The 15,451-nt window shown below is 56.4% G+C and overlaps 1 protein-coding gene across 3 annotated transcripts in view; it reads left to right on the top strand.

The window, feature by feature from the left end:
• The first annotated feature begins 131 nt into the window (after nt 1-131).
• PRDM11 (PR/SET domain 11) overlaps nt 132-15,451 on the top strand; it is a 92,953-nt gene continuing 77,633 nt past the window's right edge. Inside the window, exon 1 of one of the 3 annotated variants that reach the window (XM_038563498.1) lies at nt 132-211. Coding sequence is in view for 2 of the 3 variants with exons in the window: in XM_038563496.1 (XP_038419424.1) it covers nt 6,131-6,421 (291 nt within the window). In the remaining variant the exon portion in view is untranslated. Of the gene's footprint in view, nt 212-6,036; nt 6,422-15,451 lie in introns of those variants that run through there. The other 2 variants (XM_038563496.1, XM_038563499.1) reach the window with 2 other exon arrangements.

The raw sequence follows: 15,451 nt of genomic DNA, 5'->3' as shown, positions 1-15,451 counted from the left end.
AAGCAGGGGAGGAGAGCAGCAGCGAGTCGCCGCCGCCGCCGCCGCGCCGAGGCTGGCGCTGAAACTTTGCCTCGCCGGGGACCAGCGCGCCCGCAGCGCGGCCGCTCCCGCCGCGGGGGCCGCCAGCCGGGGCCGCGCCGCCTCCGCCGAGCCGCCCGCCGGGCCGCCCGCGCCGCCCGGGCCCCGCGGCTGCCGCAGCATTCCCGGGAAGGTGAGTCAGCCCCGGTAGCCAATGTGGCCATTGAAAATGGCTTCGGAAAGCGCTCGGCAGTTTGCCAGCGAGCGCGGGGGCCGCCGGTGCAGGGGCTGCGAGCGGCTGCGGGGGGCGCGGGCGGCCGGGGGCCCGGCGCGGGCGGCGCGGGGGGCGCGGGCGGCGCGGGCGCGGGGGGCCCGGGGGTGGGGGGGGCGGCTCGTCCCGGCCCGGAGGTGGGTTAACCCTCGGCAGGTAGCTGCCGCCGCCGCCGCCGCCGCCGCTGCGGGACTCGGGGGCCGCCCCTCCGCCTCCTTCCTCCCCGCTCGCTCCTCGCTCGCTCGCCTTGTTACAATGTAGCCTTTTCTCTGCGCCGGCGTCCCGCCCGCTGACGGACGTGGCCGCCGACCAATGGGAGCGGCGGCCCGGGCCGGGCGTTCGGAATGAGAACGCGGTGACACGGGCGGGGCGGGGCGCGAGGGCGCGAGGGCGCGAGGGCGCGGGGCGGCCGCTGGCCTAGTTCTCGGGGCGCCTTCGGCTCGGCGCCCGCGGCGGGCGTGGGGGGCTCGGGCCCTTCGGGAGGCGGCGGGGCCGCTGCCGGCGCAGCCCTCGGTTTCCCGCGAAACGCGGCGGGGCCGGAGGCCGGCTCTTTGATGTATTTTAAGTCTTAGTTGCGGTGTCGACTCCCCGGAGTGTGGCCTCCCTCCCCCACTCGCCGTCCCCAAGGTGCTCTCGCCTGCAGAAACTGCAGAAACTTAGCGGCCAGTGACCTTTCTCCGGTCAAGGCCAGCTCGCCCTTAAGGCAAGTCGCTGCTAGGAGAATACACGTTCCCGGAGCGTTGGGCGATGCTGGCTGGAAAGTTGCACTGTGTCTTGGACGGGGTTGGGCCATAGGGGCTTGACCCCTGGGTTGGGCCGGGACTTAGAAGGGGAAAGATGTTAAATCTCTCTTCTTAGACGTTTGCTTCGTGTGGAGAGAGGCTGTGGTATATAATTTAGAGTGGCTCAGAGGATACACACCCAGTTCTTTGTGCTCAGGGACAGGAGGCAATAATGAGAGATTGCGCTCGATGCCTGGAAACCCGATAAACTTAGGGGTTTTTTGGTCTGGGCTGGAGCAAAAGAATTTTCCACCGAGCCTGATGCCTTGGACACCCAAGCTTGCCTTTGACCATAGGACCCTTGAGAGGAAGGGAGGTGTTGGGGGTGTGAGGTCTGCTGGCTGGAGTCTGGAACAGGCTGTGGTCTCCCTACCTGTGAGGCAGGGGCATGGTCTTCACCCACCAGCTCTCTGAGAGGTGGGCAGAGTGCTGTGTGGGCACGGGTCTGAACACCTGCTGGGAAGAGCCTGAGCTGGTCAGTTTAGTTTACTGAGGGGTTTCTCTACTGGAGTCCTTTCCCCTCTACTGCATACCTGCATGGCTTTGGGTTTGGCACAATTATCTTTGACCTCTCTGAACCTTGCTTGTCCATCCCGAAAATGGGACCAACACAGTCTGTCTGGCAAGGCAGTTGTGAGATTAAAAGCGATAGAGAGAAAATGCCTGGTGCATGCTCCACACATGATTTGAGAAGTGTTGTCTGTCTGGGATTATTGGGAACATGCTATCCCCCGGGGAATATCAGAATTGCCTGCCGGGCCCCACCCGGGACCGTCCGATTCCAAACTGACAGGGCCTCCAAGGAGCAGCTGGGGCAGGAGCTAGTTCTCTTCCCTAATGACATTCTCCATCATGAGGGCTCCCCTCCCTTGTCCCAAGAGCCCTGATCAGCTACTACAACCATCACTCAGATACCATGTTGGCATGAGTTAGAGTTCTGTCCTCTAGGCCCCTTGGATTCCTGTGTTGCATAAATGTGTTCTTGGTGTTGAGTATGACTTCAATTATCTGAGTCTTTCCTCACAGGGACTTGGATGGGGAAGCAGGGTTTCCCTGGTTCTAGGTCACTGGCAAGTATGAAGGAAGTAAAGACCACTGGACTAGGAGTCACAAGTCATACGTGCTTCTACAGCTGCCTCCTTGGCCTGTCCTCTTGGCTATATCGTTGTCATGACCAATACATGGCATCCAAGGCTGTCCCTTGCCTCCTAGCTCTCCTCCAGGACAACATTCAGAGTCTCCTCTAACTGTCCACCTGTAGCCTCTCCTCCGTGCCAGTCTCCACATCACAGAGTGATCTGTTCCAAAAGAGATCACATCAGGACTCATATTTCTCACTTAAAACACCAACAAGTCTTCCCAGTCGCTTTTGGGATAAAGAACCAAAATGCCACCCTGATCTAAAAGCCCTGGAGTGATCTGGCCCCGGCCGCTTCCTTGGCCTCATCTCGTACCCTCTTCTGGATCTCGCTGTACTCCCTGTCTTATTCTTTCCTGCCTGTACCGGCCTTCCTTCTGGAATACTGAAACAGTCGCCACCTAATGAATGAGTTAAGGCTAGCAAAGGGCGAGGCGGAGTGGGAGAGTGTCCGTCCGATGGTCCTTTAACCTATCCTTAGACATTTCCAGCTCACCCAGGCACAGGGTAGGATTGGATCTAGGTGCCCTTGTACTTGGGTGGGGCCATGTGGTGGGCCTGTGAGTTGTGAGCTACAGGGACACAAATCACTCTGGGCCAAAGCACTTAGTGGCTGGTGCAAGACCCTCCAGAGTGTTCTTTTCCTGTGGTGTGGCAACTAGCGGTCAGTGGGATGGTGGTGTTTTTGCTAGCCTGGGTCCCTGTGTCACCGCGTGGGATGGAGCCCCCTGGTGCCCCACAATGGACGTGCAGCTCTAGTGATATTTCAACTTTTGCTGTTTCAACCACTGAGATTTGGGGGTTGTTTGTTACCACAGCATAGCCTGGCCTCACCTGACTGGTACAAGGACTGGAGGAGCATTCCGGGCAGAGACAAGTACACACACAGGGACTCGGGAAGGCTCATCCTTAGCAGCCATGGTGACCCTTTTGACAAACAGATGTGAATCTATCAACCCCTGCCTGAAAAACCTTCGGGGACTCCCATTGCTGTTAGGAGAAAGACAGAAAAACTGGGGCTGCCCTCCAGACCCCGTGGGGACACTGTTTTGCATAATTCCATTTGCCGTGTCCCATCTGACATGGTGCTTTCCTCATGTTGTTCCCCTAGGCCCTGACCATGCCCCGCAATCCCCCCTGCTTCGGCTTCCTCATCCTTCATCTTTCAGCTTCCACATCACCTCTTCAAGGAAGCCCCCCTAATTAGATCAAACACTCCATTACAGCTTTTCATGGCCCCACGTCCCTCTCCTTTGCAGCACTCGTCTTTGTAGTGATTTTACAGTTGTGGATATGATTATTGACGGTGGTCTCCCCCTTTCATCACACCAGGAGCTCTGCGGGTACAGGGCCTGGGTTGGCTTGTGTGTGCTGCTGTATTTCCAGTATCTGCACACAAGACTTGCTCTTCCAAAGAATTCCTGAGCACTGACTGCGGGTTCGCTGTATTTGGGGGGCAAAGGACAGAATAGATGAATGCTGTTTCCCGGGTGTCAGGGCAGGGAAGGAGGCATCAGCCCTGGCGGGCAAACTGGCCTGTAGAGTACAGGTGTTACGCTCCCCATCCTTACAGGTGTCCGTGCTCCAGAAGGACCATGTTGCTGGGAGATAGGAGAGGACCTTCCAAGAGGGCAAGAGGGTGAGATTTAACAAACCCTGAGGCTTCTGCTGATCTGGAGAGTATATGATTCAGTGAAGGAGCCACAGAATAGGAGATCCAGGGATGGCGAAGATAATGATGATGAAGGCAGCAAATGTTTATTGAGGGCTAAATGTGTGCCACGTATGGTCCTGAGCATGTCTCTATGCAGGAAACAACTCCACAAGGTATATATTGTTATTTTCATTTCACAGATGGGTAAATAGGCCTCAGGAGCTGGACTAAAGGATCCAGGGTTGCACAGTGGTATGGCCAGGATTGGAACCCTGGCACTCTGATGCCACCTCCTTAGGGATGCCCTCTTAGAATGAGAGCAGGGAACCCCAGACCTGCCTTTGGAAATGCCACATGGGGTTATAAAACCCTTCTTGGGGAATATGTTTCTAGGAGGTAACACCCACCTAACATTGGGGTTTGTGCGAGTGGGTTGCTGGCTCAGAGCTCGTTGGTGGCCTTGGTGCCAGGGCCAGTCTAGAACCATCTGGTGCATCTCCACCCCTGCTGGGGCCTGAGAGTTCTTGGAGGCCCTGGAGCCCCATGGTCTCAGAGTGGGGCCTAGGAGAGGCTTCCCTGCAGCTGGCCCAGGGGCTGTGCCGGAAAAATAAGCCGTGCAGAAAGAAAAAAAACAATGAAGAAAAAAGAAAAATATGCTGTTATTTTTAAAAAGCCTGTTTCCTATTGCAGATTTGTATCTGTGTTGGAAAGCCCGATGTTCACGCGGTGCAGCCGCACTCGTGGTAGCGTCCCTGGCTGAGGTTCTGTAAGAGGGGAGGCCTGGGGCATCTTTCAGCCCTCCCCGCCTTCATCAGGAGGTCGGGGCACACTGTGCTGGGCTCGGAGGTGTATGTCAAATCCAGTTTTTGCCCCTACAGAACTCAAGGACCAACGTGGGAAGTGAGCAGTTAACTAGACAATTACAGATTCTAGCAGATGGGTGCAAGGCAGATGGCCACTGACTCTAAGTCAGGGAAAGCTTCCTGGAGGAGGAGGCGGCCTTTGATCTGGCTTTTGAAGGGTGAACAGACAGCAAAGAAGGGAGAGGCATTCTGGTGTGGGGTATGGCTTGCGCAAAGGCATGGGCACGCAGAAGGCTTGGAGAAGGTCAAGGAGTTCAGTTTCCCTTTCTAGAAATGGAGACAGTCATATCAGTCCTGTGCTACATTCTTTGGAAGACATTTTTTTCCTCCCTGTTCTCATGACCAAATTTAAGAGGAACACATATTGTGCCCCATGAGGCGTCTTCGACCTCCATTTGTGGATGAGGAAGCTCAGTCAAGTTCAGAGAGGTTGAGTGACTAGCTCTAGATCACACAGCTATAATCTAATCTTTCCAATCACTCTGAGAAACCCACATTTATAAAAGAAGCTTTAGGGGTCGCCTACCTGTGTCCTGTAACAATTCCCAGCAGGTTTCCTGGGTGCTGTAAATGTAGGGATTTGATTTATAAGCCCTCGGTTTACACAGCTGGTTCCAGGCCCCTCTCCCCACCTGGGAACCTCATGGGTGAGAACTTGCAAGCACACTGGGACAGACCAAGGGTCTCCAAAGAAATGACACAGGGTGAGGTGAGGGAGAAGTGGAAAGGGGATCACGGCAGAAGGCTGCTGACTCTCCTGCTCCCCAGCATCAGCCTCAGGTCCCCAGTGGGTGCCCAGGGGTGGAGACCCTGCATGCAAAGGCACACCTGGGCCTCTGGAGCCTTCAGAGCCTTTCTAGGGCTTTCCTTTCCACCACTCTCTCCAACCTCCTCAACTCGACCCATAAGGCCAACAGGGACTCTTCCCAACTTCACCTTTTCCCAGATCCCTTGTCTATAGCCCGTGAGGCTGGCAGCCCGGTGCTCATGTCTCCCATCTTAGAGCTGAGAAAACGGAGGCCCACAGAGGGGAAGCCGTATGGTGGAGGTTGTACCGTTTAGGGGGTGACCAAGCTAAACCCCAAATCTGGGACCCTTCCTCTGCACCCACCATCCTCCTGCAATCGTCAGAACAGGATGGGGAATTCTCAGGACTTTTGGCCCCGTCTCCAAATCCTGCTCTCCAAAAGGAGAGGCTGTGGGGTCACTGCTTGACTGTCCACAGTGGCAGCAGCTCACCCCTCCCTGAGCAGACCCCCGGAAATGTGCGTGTCAGGGCAGGGGTGGGGAGGGGGTCGTGGCCAGTGGGGCTTCTCCTTCCTGGGCTCATGGCCAGGGTTGGGGGCCAGAGTGAGACCAGCAGACAAGACGAGCAGCTTGACCTGGGCACCGAGCTGGGCTGGTATGGACGTCACCAAGCAAGTAAATATGGAACCACCCCCACAGTGTCAGCTTTCCCAGAGTGGCTTCTCCCACTATCTCTCACTTTCCCCAAGGGAAAGGGGTGAGGGCCGGGAAGGGATCCTGCTGCCCGATGCTCATGGGATGGAGATGGCCGACCTGGGAGGCTCTGGGACAGCCGAGGGGCATGGGGAGCAGCCCAGCGGACCCTCGGCCCCAGCAGGGAGTGAGCCTTTCGTGGGGGCGGCTGACTGGGACCCAGCCCGGCTGGACTCAGCATTGTCATGGCCCAAGGTACAGGGAGGGAGGGTGCTCTGGTGGTGGGTGGAGGTGGGGGAGGCATTTGCAAGCTGAGGCCTGGCCCTGACCTCACAGCCCAGCCCTTCCTTGCCCCAACCCAAACAGGACGGAGTTGTTGCAGGACAGGTACAGGACAGCCGTACCCCAGAGGAGAAGCCAGACCAGCCAGGGAGGCTGGTATTTAGAGAGGAGGTGAAGAGGTCAGAGGCTCAAGGTGTCCCAAGGGCAGGGGCAGGGTGCTTAGACTGGGGCAGGGGGATTCAAGGCGGTGAAATCTTCAAAGGAAATCAGCAAACTTGGCAGCCAGGGAAGAGTTTACCTCCTCCCAAAAAAAGGACATTGGGCCTTGGGTAGAGGAGAAGCAGAAAGGGAGGATACAGGGCCAAGTTTTGGGCTGGGTGATCCAGGCCTTTAAAAACATCAGAATAAATAAATAAATAATAAAAAACATCAGAATAGCCAAACTTGAGCGAACCTCGTACGTGTAGACGGGCCGTGTCTGAAGCAGTGCGCTGCCCCATCACGCTGGTGTCAGTAGCCTCCATTTATGGAGGACAAAGTGAGGCCCAGAGAAGTGAAGTGACTTACCCAAGGCCACACAGCTATGAACGGTTAGAGCTGGGACTCGAACCCAGGTCTGCTGACTCCAGAACGGAGCTTTTCTCTACTGCCTGGGGGCTGCCTCACTGTCACTGTACTGGGAACTGCTGTGGGAGGCTGCGCTGGGAGGGAGGAGGGAGCGTGGTCTGGGAGGCTTGCAGGCTCCAAGCGCCTGCCCCTGTGACGCTGAGTAGTACCGAGAAACTACAGCATGGGCCATCTGTGGCATCAGGCCGATCGGCCTCTCTGTGCTCGCCTGAGAAATGGGCAGCACAGCCTGGCACAGGTGCCTCCCGGTGTGGCTCCGTTGTTGGGACCTTCCCGTCCATTTTTGGGTCAGGAGACGTTCGTGGAGTTCCCCTTTGGGCTCCGGAGGGCCAAACAGAAACACATGATTTGATGAGCCCTGTACCCAGAGAGGGTGGTCTGCGGCCCTCCGCCCATCCGTGAGCTGCGTGTCGCTGGTCTGCAGCAGAGATAGTTACAACGCTGAGAGTGTCAAAAAACTCGTATCACAACTTGACATCACTGCGCCATTTGTTTTTTAAATATTTTATTTATTTATTCATGAGAGACCCAGGGAGAGAGGGAGGCAGAGACACAGGCAGAGGGAGAAGCAGGCTCCGTGCAGGGAGCCTGATGTGGGACTCGATCCCGGGTCTCCAGGATCACACCCTGGGCTGAAGACGGCGCTACACCTTAGCTGGGCCACCGGGGCTGCCCACTGAGCCATTTTTTAGTTGTAATTTACAAAAGCCTCAGTTGGCAACAGATTGGAAAACTTAAAAAAAAAAAAAATCTCTACCACAAATAGTGTGAGCAGCTCTGGCCCAGATCCTAACTGTGATTGAAGGTAGGAAATGCCCTACTTGCTGGAGGATGTGGCGGGGGAGGGGAGCAAGTCGTTCTGCCACCAGCGGTGGGAGAGGGAGAGCCTGGTAGGCTTCCCGGGGGAAGAGGCATGGCACTGGACCGTGAAGGAAGAGTAGAAGTTTGCCGGGTGGAGGAAGAGGGCTGGACAGTCTAGGTCCTGGGAACAGCATGTGCAAAGGCAGACAGCATGAGGATAGGGCGGTTCAGGGAAGGGCAAGCGGTCTCGGGTGTTTGGAGAAGAGGTGGAGGAGATGGCCTTGGAGAAGCAGGTTAGGGCCAGACTGGGAGGGCCTTGATTGCCAGGCTGAGGCGGGACTTAGAGGAAGTAAGTGACCAGAGTGTTCTGGAGACAGAGGTCCTGAGGTGGGGGATAAAGTCACAGCCGAGGAGGTGCTCTCAGTGGCCGAAAGGGCCATCCAGGTGGTGGTTGCTTCCATCTTCAGCCTTCAAGGACGGCTGTTTCTTGGTGCCTGCAGGCTAAGTTGCTGGGGAGCGGGCCTGTCATTGTCCCTCCTGAGGCAGCCAGCCCCGTGGTGGTGCTTTCTGCCTGGAGGCCCCCAAGTTGGTCCTGGCTGGACAGGCAGGCAGTTCTCGGGTGCGAGCAGCAGGCCTTCCCGGGCCGTCCTGGTCAGCAGGTTGGCATCTGGTGTGGTTGGCTGGCCGTGGCGGAGCCCCTTTATCCTCCTGCCTGATGCAGCCAGGGCTGTGAGCTGTCGGGGGGGGGCGGCGACTGCCCCCAAGGAGTCCAGAGCCACACCAGGGAGCGTGGGCAGGAGGAGACCAGGCGGAGATCTGAGGATGGGGTGGGGGTGGGGGCTGGCCCGGCACAGGGCCTGGTGTGTGATATGGTGTGGGGTCTGAATAGGAGGTGAGCAGTGGACAGCTTCCTCCTCGAACCATCCATTGGGTCAGGGCCGATGCCCGCACGTGTGGCCTGAGGAGCGAACACTTGGCCCAGGAGGCGAGGGATGGCTGGTGTCCCATCCCGGGCCAGCGCAGGTGAGCAGACAGCGTGGTGGCGGGTAGTTGCTGCCGTGGTGCGGCCTGGGGAGGAGAGAAGCCAGCCCTCCCTGGCTGGGGGCTGCTGGGAACAGACACTAGTGTGCCTGGGCCTGCATGTGGCCACAGGTCCACGGAGAATGCCGGCCTGCGGGGAGGGAGCTGTGGGAAGCGCCTCTCCTGCCAGCCCCACCTACACCCTCCTCCTCGGGGCCCCTGCTCAGAGTGGCCCAGCCTTCTGCTCCCCCCCCCTGCAGCTCCCCATCGGCTGGGCTCCCCATCAGTTGGGCCCCACACAGCAGGCTGGACTGTCTGGCTGCCATTCAGGGGGGAGTCCAGCTGCCCGGGATCCTGCAGGATGGGGTTGGGAGGCGTTTGCAGCCCGGCTGGGTCCTGGCTTCAGCGCCAGCAGTCACCGAAGAGCTCTGGTTTTGACAGTGGCCTAGCTTGTGTCCGGAGGCTTCAGGCTGGAGTCCTCGGACCTCTCTGGCTCTCTGCCTTGGGCTGGCCGCACACTGGACTCGGTGCTTGCCATAACCCTAGGGTCTCCCCAGTGTGGGGTCGTGTGGCTCTGGGGCCTGCCCTTTCTCAGAGCACTGGGTGGGACCTCCTTGCTTCTCCAGGGCCCTTCTCATCACAGGACACCCCGAGCCTGTTCTGTGTGGTCCATGCCACTTTGTGTCTCAGATCGGATCCTCCAGGGCTGCGCCCAGGACCCAGGGGCACGTCCAGCCCTTTGGCTCATTGCAGCCTGTGTTGGGCTCTCCGCGCCTGAGCTTTGCGCTTCCTCCTCCTAATTTCCCTTTGTGGATCCGTAGCCTGCCTCTGCCCCAGTTCCCTGGCTACTGGTGAGGCAAGGACTCTCTGGCCCAGCTCCCAGGGTCCCCGCCCCTAGTTTCAGGTAGAAACTGTACTCTTCCTTGGCACCTGCCAGTGGCTCCCTGCCCTCCCTGAGCACCCTGGCCCTCGGCCCAGGACAATGGCCAGGAAAGGCTCCACTGCTCTTTCGGGCTCAGTCCTGTCTCCTCCCATGGGTCCCTCTCCACCTGGAGAATCCCTCTACATGCTGCCTCCTGATCCCCGCCCTGGGGTCAGAAACGGGCCCCTTTCTGGCTGCCCTTGGGCTCCCAGACTTGCAGCCCATCTGGCTGCTTTGGGAACTCCGTTGTGACCGCCTCCTTTTCTCAGTGTCCGTGGCGTGGTTGGGGGCCTCACATTTTGTGGGAGTCCACAAAGAGGCTAATGTGGCTGATATCTCATTGTATTTATACAGCAGGCTTGGTAGTTAGATACTGTCCATCCATTTTTGCAGATGAGAGGGTTGAGGCGCTGTGGGGTTCAGTGATTTTGTCAAGGTCTTATGAGAAGTCAGGGGCAGACGCTGGGACCCAAGCCTGTATCTCAGCTCTTTTCTTGACCACATTGCTGTCTTGCCAGGTAAGGTAAGAGCTTAGTTGACCTTTGCTTGTTAGATTGTCAGGGGCCAGGGCCCTGGCTGGGGCTGGGGCTGACCCCATTGGGGACTGGGCTCACCATGTGGCATGGCTATGGCTTGGGCTCAGTGTCACAGGAGCCATCAGCCTTATGAGCGTTTCTTCTTCCTTCCTGAACTCTTGTCCTTGGTGTGAGGTTCTCCCAGATACACAGCCCCTACCCTGGGAGTCTAGGTTAACACCACGCATACTGGCCAGTGTTTGGGGGGCTGCTGGGACCCAGGGGCTGGGGCTAGGAGTCACAGGGGGCAAGGGGAGAGGGAGACACTGGTCTGTGCATCTCTGCCCAGGTCATGGCGAGGGCCTCCAGCCTCTGATGCTCAGTGCTTCCTTAAAGCCACTCTTGATGCAGAGAGACTAAGGGCTCCCCCCCCCCCCCCCCCCCCCCCCCCCCTGCACTCCCCTGACAAAGCTCTGAGGCTGAGGCTCTGAGGCTTGGAAGGCCAGCTAGCCCACCTGCCTTTGTGTTCCTCAAATTCTTTCGAATCACTCCACCCAAACGCAGATGCTTGCATACCTCCAGGGACCAGCAGCTCATTGGTTCCAAGGCAACCTGCTGTGTCTTTTTTATGTTGTTTTACTAAGTTTTAATTATGTAAGGAATATACAGATACATTTTTGTTGTACCGAAGTCCAATATGATTTAAAAAGCTAAGTACTATCTTCCTTCATAACTACAATATTCCAGCCTCCTCTGCAGGGTCAATCATCACGGTTATTACTTTGGTATATATCTTTCTAGATACTTCTCTATACATCCACTCACAGAACCTAGAGGAAGATGTGCTATTATAACACGCATGTGTGTGTCTGCGTGTGTACATGTTTAAATGAAGGGTTACATAAAAAAATAAATGAAGGGTTACAGATCACTGTGTAAATGCTTTCCTCAATGTTGGATCTAGGAAATCTGTCATGGTTTTACCTAGAAAGCTATCATAATTCCTTCCTCCTTCGTTTCTCTTCTCTTTTCTTTCTTTCTTTCTTTCTTTCTTTCTTTCTTTCTTTCTTTCTTTCTTTCTTTCTTTCTTATACACGGTAGTTTTAGCCATTCTCCTACTGCTGGACATTTAAGTTAATTCTAATTTTATTTCTGTGCCTCTCTGGGCTTATCTACTGCTGGGTATGGGAGCCTGTTGCATTTTTTTTTTTTAATAAATGATTGCACAATATTTAAAAGGCGTCCACTGAGACTTCTTTGGACAAAACCAAATGTCTCCCTGTAGGTCCCAAACTATTCCTGGTGTCTTCTTTAGAGTCAGAGAGAAAAGGCTACTCCCCTGTCTCCTGGTGGTCCCCAGAGAGCTGGAAATAGTAGCCATGGCTCCTGGAGACTTTTTTCCTTCACACTTGGGTATTTCTACCCTGACTCAAAGGGCATGTTTTTGGGTGACCCATCTCTTGGGTGGCTCTTGTGGTAAGTGGACTTTGGAGTCACTGGGTTCTTGGTCCTTGGTTCCAATCCTGGTGTTTCTGGGAAATCTCCTTAACCTCTGGGAGTCTCAGTTGTATCCTCTGTAAAATAGAGATGACAATAGCATCTGTGTCACAGAGCTTCTGTGAGGACCAAGGAGGCGGACACGGGTAAAGTGCAGGATGCTGTGCCAGGCACACAGTAAAATCCCACTAATACTCTATCCTGGGGGCTCTTGCCTGTCTTAGCTCCGCACCCCACTCTGAGGACGGGGGCCTGTGTCCCTGGTGGGCAGCCTGGGATGGCTCTGGCCTCTGCAACGGTTTTATCCCACTGTCCACTCGCTGATTTCCCAGAGGAGGCTGCTGCCTGGGAATGCGGCGGGTGATTGGAATACTTCCCGGCTCGGCCCTGCAGGTCCTGGACTGGGGCCTACGGGGAGGGAAGGAGGTCAGCCTGACCCTTCGCTCGGCAGTGGTGGCCGGGAGCCTGGTAACGTAACCCCACACCTCGGGCAGATTTACCAGCTTTCAATGGGGCCTGTTGTGGCCCGGGGATTTGATCTCTCTTGGCCTGCAGGGTGGGCAGGAGAAGAAAGCAGCTTGGGGCCAGCCTCTCCCCTGAGAGCCCTGGGGCCCGTCTGGGCCACACTGGCTGGTCCAGGCTTGGGGTTGCCTTTCTGCTCCGGGGCGGGGGGGGTGGGGGGCAAATCTCTGCCTGTGACTGTGTAGTTAGAGTTGGAAAGGATGGCCCTTCTGCTCTTCCCTCACCTCTTCCCCACTCTTCAGGTTCTAAACCACCTCTCATGTCACCTTCTCACCAGCTCATCACAGCCACCCTGTGAAGCGGGTTGCCTGGCTGGGGCCATTTCACAGATGCAGATGCTGAGGCTCAGAGAGGTGAAGTCTGGGAAAGTCTTCCCAGAGCCACACGGTTAGCCATCGGTGGCATTGACAACATACCCAGGCTGTCTGGATTCTTGTCCAGTTCTTTTTCTTGAGGCCACCTGCGCTGATAGTCTTGGCAGAAGGTGCCCCGCCGGGCATCCCCATGTGACCTCTTGTCCTCCGGTCAGTGGTGTGTGTGGTGAGTGGGCACGGAGGGTTGGGATTATCTCCTGAGAAGCAAGAAGCACCGTAGCTGGCTCGGGGCCCAGCCCTTCCCCAGCACCAGCCACAAGCCATCTCGGTCGCCAGTGCGGGGAACAGAGTGTGGCTGCTTCAGCTGCAGCCCTCTGCCCTGCTGGGGGAGGCTTGCTCTCTGTGGTGTGGGCAGGGGGCTGCAGCGACCCTCGGGACTCTGGGTGCTCCTCCCAGGGAAGCAGGAGAGCAGCCCACCGTTGGGTGGAGAAAGCAAGTTTCAGAGAGGCACAGGGGCTGCTCTGAGATGGCAGTTGGCGGAGGAAAAACGTGAAGCCCATGTCCTGATTCTTTGTTGTTGGGTCACACCAAAGACATTGAGCTGGCCTCAGTCTGAGCTATGAGCATGGCTGGTGGGGTCAGAGGGATGTGGGCTTGGGCCCTAGGTCAACAATAACTTCATATATTTTTTTTAAAGATTTTATTTATTTTTTGAGAGAGATTGAGAGACAGAGAGAGCACAAGTAGGGGAAGGGGCAGAGGGAGAGGGAGAAGCAGATTCCCCACTGAGCAGGGAGCCCAATGTGGGGCTCGATCCCAGGACCCCAGGATCATGCCCTGAGCCAAAGGCAGATGCTTAACCAACTGAGCCACCCAGGTGCCCCAAAAACTTCATATTAATTGAACACTTACTATGTGCTGGTGCTATTCTAAGTCTTGACCCATAACATTTCATTTAATCTTCAGAACAACCTTATGGGGTAGATACCACTAGTATTCTCCATTTACAGCCAAGGAAACTGAGGTACAGGTGGGCTAAGTGACTCCCTAGAGTCATATGGTGGTGAAACTGGGATTTCACTCAGAGGTTGTGTGTGAACCACCACAGTGCTTCTTAAGGCCAGGAGGACCCCCAGGGCCAAGCACACCTTATTCCGGATGGTACCTGATACATGGCAGGTGCTTGTTATACGTGTGTCAAGTGAATAAGCAACTCAATCTTTCTGGATGTCAGTGAAGTGAATACCAAGCCACCTTTCCCCCAGCATTGATGGGAAGGATCCACTCGGTGCGTTGATATTTGAAAGTGCTGATAAGCTCAGGACTCGGGCCATGGCTGCTCTGGTCACTCTGGGGAGACAGTGCCACTGAGCTGCTCTGAACCGTGTCCCATGAGTGAGTGGTGCTGCTCCAAGCTATTGCACTGGAGCTCACCTGCCTGCCCTGGGGGGCAGAGGTGGGTTCTTTCTGCATGGGTGGCTGTGGGATGTCACCCATGGCTGGCCTTGGGCTTCCTCTGGGCCAAGCCAGGGGCCAGAGGGGCTAAGGGTGAGCACTGTGACGGTGTTCGTGAGGGACCCTTGCATTCCTTGAACGCTCACAGCCTGCTGGGTGATTCACGTGCATGCACGCATGCACACACACCCATCCAGGTGTTTTCTTATCAGTTTCCTGAGTCTATTTTTCACCCAGGCTCAGGAGGTGAGGGGACTTGCAGGTTTCCGCAGGTGTAGGGTGGGATTCCAGTCTGCTTCCAGCTACTGCCTCAGAAGGAGCCCTCTCCAAGTGCTCACATGTCCCCTGTGGGTTCCAAAAGTATGAACAAATATCAGATATAACCAGACCAGGGTGTCCCAGGGGGTCTCTGGGGTGACTCCTGCCTCTGCTGCTCCGGCAGGTGGGGAATCCCCTCCCACTCGGATTTGCTGTCGTTCTAAACAGTTTTGACAGCAGGCTCTCTGTAGCAGGACTCAGGAGATGCTGTTCCGTCCTAGGCTCTGCCACGGGTTTGCTGTGTGGTCTCGAGTAAGCCCCTTCCCCTCTCTGGGCCTTGCTTGATGTGCAGCCCTGTAAAGTGAGACCACGGGCTCGCTGACATCTACTGTTCTGTGCCTCCATTAAGGGGTATGACTTATGCCCCACTTTCTCAACCCCTTTTTAAGACACTAGGATATTGGGGTCCCTCCTCCTTGCCGAGCTGGGACAACTGGGCTTGGTTCTGTTGTGGCCCAGTCCTGAGATGGTGAAAAGCGTGTCTTAGGACTTGCTGGGGAATCCCTGCTGGGTCCACTCCCCTCGGCCCACTCTGAGAACTCGAAGTTTGGCAGACAACACCCAGCATGGGGGGAAAGCACGGCTTTTGGAGTGCATGAAATCTGGGTCAGAATCCTGGCTTTGCCCCTGATCTGTGGCTGTCTGTCTGACTTCTCAGTGCCTCAGTTTCTCACCTGGGAAGTAGGGAGAGTGAAACTGCCCTCCCGAGGTTGAGGTGAGGGTGGAATGCTTGAGCTTCTCCCCAGCAACCCGCTGACACTCGGCAGGTCCCCAGTGACAGGCATGGGTCTGCTGAGTGTGGTGGGGCGGGGGTCAGGGATGGTTCCGGAAGCCTTGCCAACAGCCCCAGAGCCTGAGTCCCGAAATAGAAGACCCCAGAGACAGAGGCTCCTGATGGCCAGGCAGGAGCTGGCAGCGTGGGCCTTCCCTCCCTCCTGGGCCTGGTGGCTGCATAAATTACTCGGCAGCCTTTGGGCTAATTTTACCTTCTTGGTTTTCATGAATCATTTCC

Source organism: Canis lupus, chromosome 18 (assembly GCF_011100685.1).
Source record: "Canis lupus familiaris isolate Mischka breed German Shepherd chromosome 18, alternate assembly UU_Cfam_GSD_1.0, whole genome shotgun sequence".
Lineage (NCBI taxonomy): Eukaryota > Metazoa > Chordata > Mammalia > Carnivora > Canidae > Canis > Canis lupus.
The sequence above is the reverse complement of the archived record's forward strand: the minus strand, read 5'-3'. Positions and strand labels throughout refer to the sequence as shown.